This window comes from Sinocyclocheilus grahami, unplaced genomic scaffold (genome assembly GCF_001515645.1).
Source record: "Sinocyclocheilus grahami isolate Dianchi unplaced genomic scaffold, SAMN03320097.WGS_v1.1 scaffold11027.1, whole genome shotgun sequence".
In the NCBI taxonomy this organism is placed as follows: Eukaryota; Metazoa; Chordata; class Actinopteri; order Cypriniformes; family Cyprinidae; genus Sinocyclocheilus; species Sinocyclocheilus grahami.
The window spans coordinates 21,939-22,680 of NW_015513582.1; the positions used below are offsets into that span (position 1 = coordinate 21,939).

At 49.7% G+C, this 742-nt stretch overlaps 1 protein-coding gene across 1 annotated transcript in view; it reads left to right on the plus strand.

Annotated features, from left to right (window-relative positions):
- Positions 1 to 739, plus strand: part of LOC107578588 (serine/threonine-protein kinase SBK1) — a gene marked incomplete at its 3' end in the record, with an annotated part of 22,183 nt that extends 21,444 nt beyond the window's left edge. The window contains exon 2 of the mRNA XM_016264533.1: positions 336 to 739. Coding sequence (XP_016120019.1) covers positions 336 to 739 — 404 coding nt within the window. The remainder of the gene's footprint in view (positions 1 to 335) is intronic.
- Positions 740 to 742: the final 3 nt, after the last annotated feature.

The following is a 742-nucleotide window of genomic DNA, read 5'->3' on the forward strand; positions in this document are numbered from 1 at the left end:
TTTTTAAACAATACGTTTATAAAACATAGTTCATATTGAGCCAAAATATGTCATTTCAACGCATGATTGTGGGTGACTTGCCATTTACTAATCAGTACGGCGTTCAAAACCTTTCTGAATTTCTTCTGTTGAGCACATAAGAAGATTTTGAAGAACTATGGAAGTCAATGGCTAGCCTCTACTGTTCTTGTTTTCAAAATATCTTCTTTGATGTTCCAGATTACAGAATTTTCCATTTTGGGTAAACTATCCCTTTAAATCGTGCCTAATACAAGCTCTGACCGTGATGATTTTTGTTGTGTCGGTGACTGATTCTTCTCAATCTTCTTGCTCAGGTGGGTTTGCCGGAGCCGGTGGCGAAGCGCTGCGTCCATCAGGTGGCCATCGCTCTGGACTACCTGCACTCCAAAAAGCTGGTGCACAGAGACATCAAGCCCGAGAACATCTTAATCTTTGACAAGGAGTGTCGCAAGGTCAAGCTTTCGGACTTCGGCATGACGCGGCGTGCCGGCTCGCCGGTGAAGCGTGTGAGTGGCACCATCCCGTACACGGCTCCTGAGCTCTGCGACACGACCAAGCACGAGGGCTTCTGCGTGGACTACAGCACAGACGTGTGGGCCTTCGGAGTGCTGCTGTTCTGCATGCTGACTGGGAACTTCCCCTGGGAGAAGGCCATGCCGTCCGACACTTTCTACGAGGAGTTTGTGCGCTGGCAGAGGCGGCGGACCGGCGCGGTGCCGTC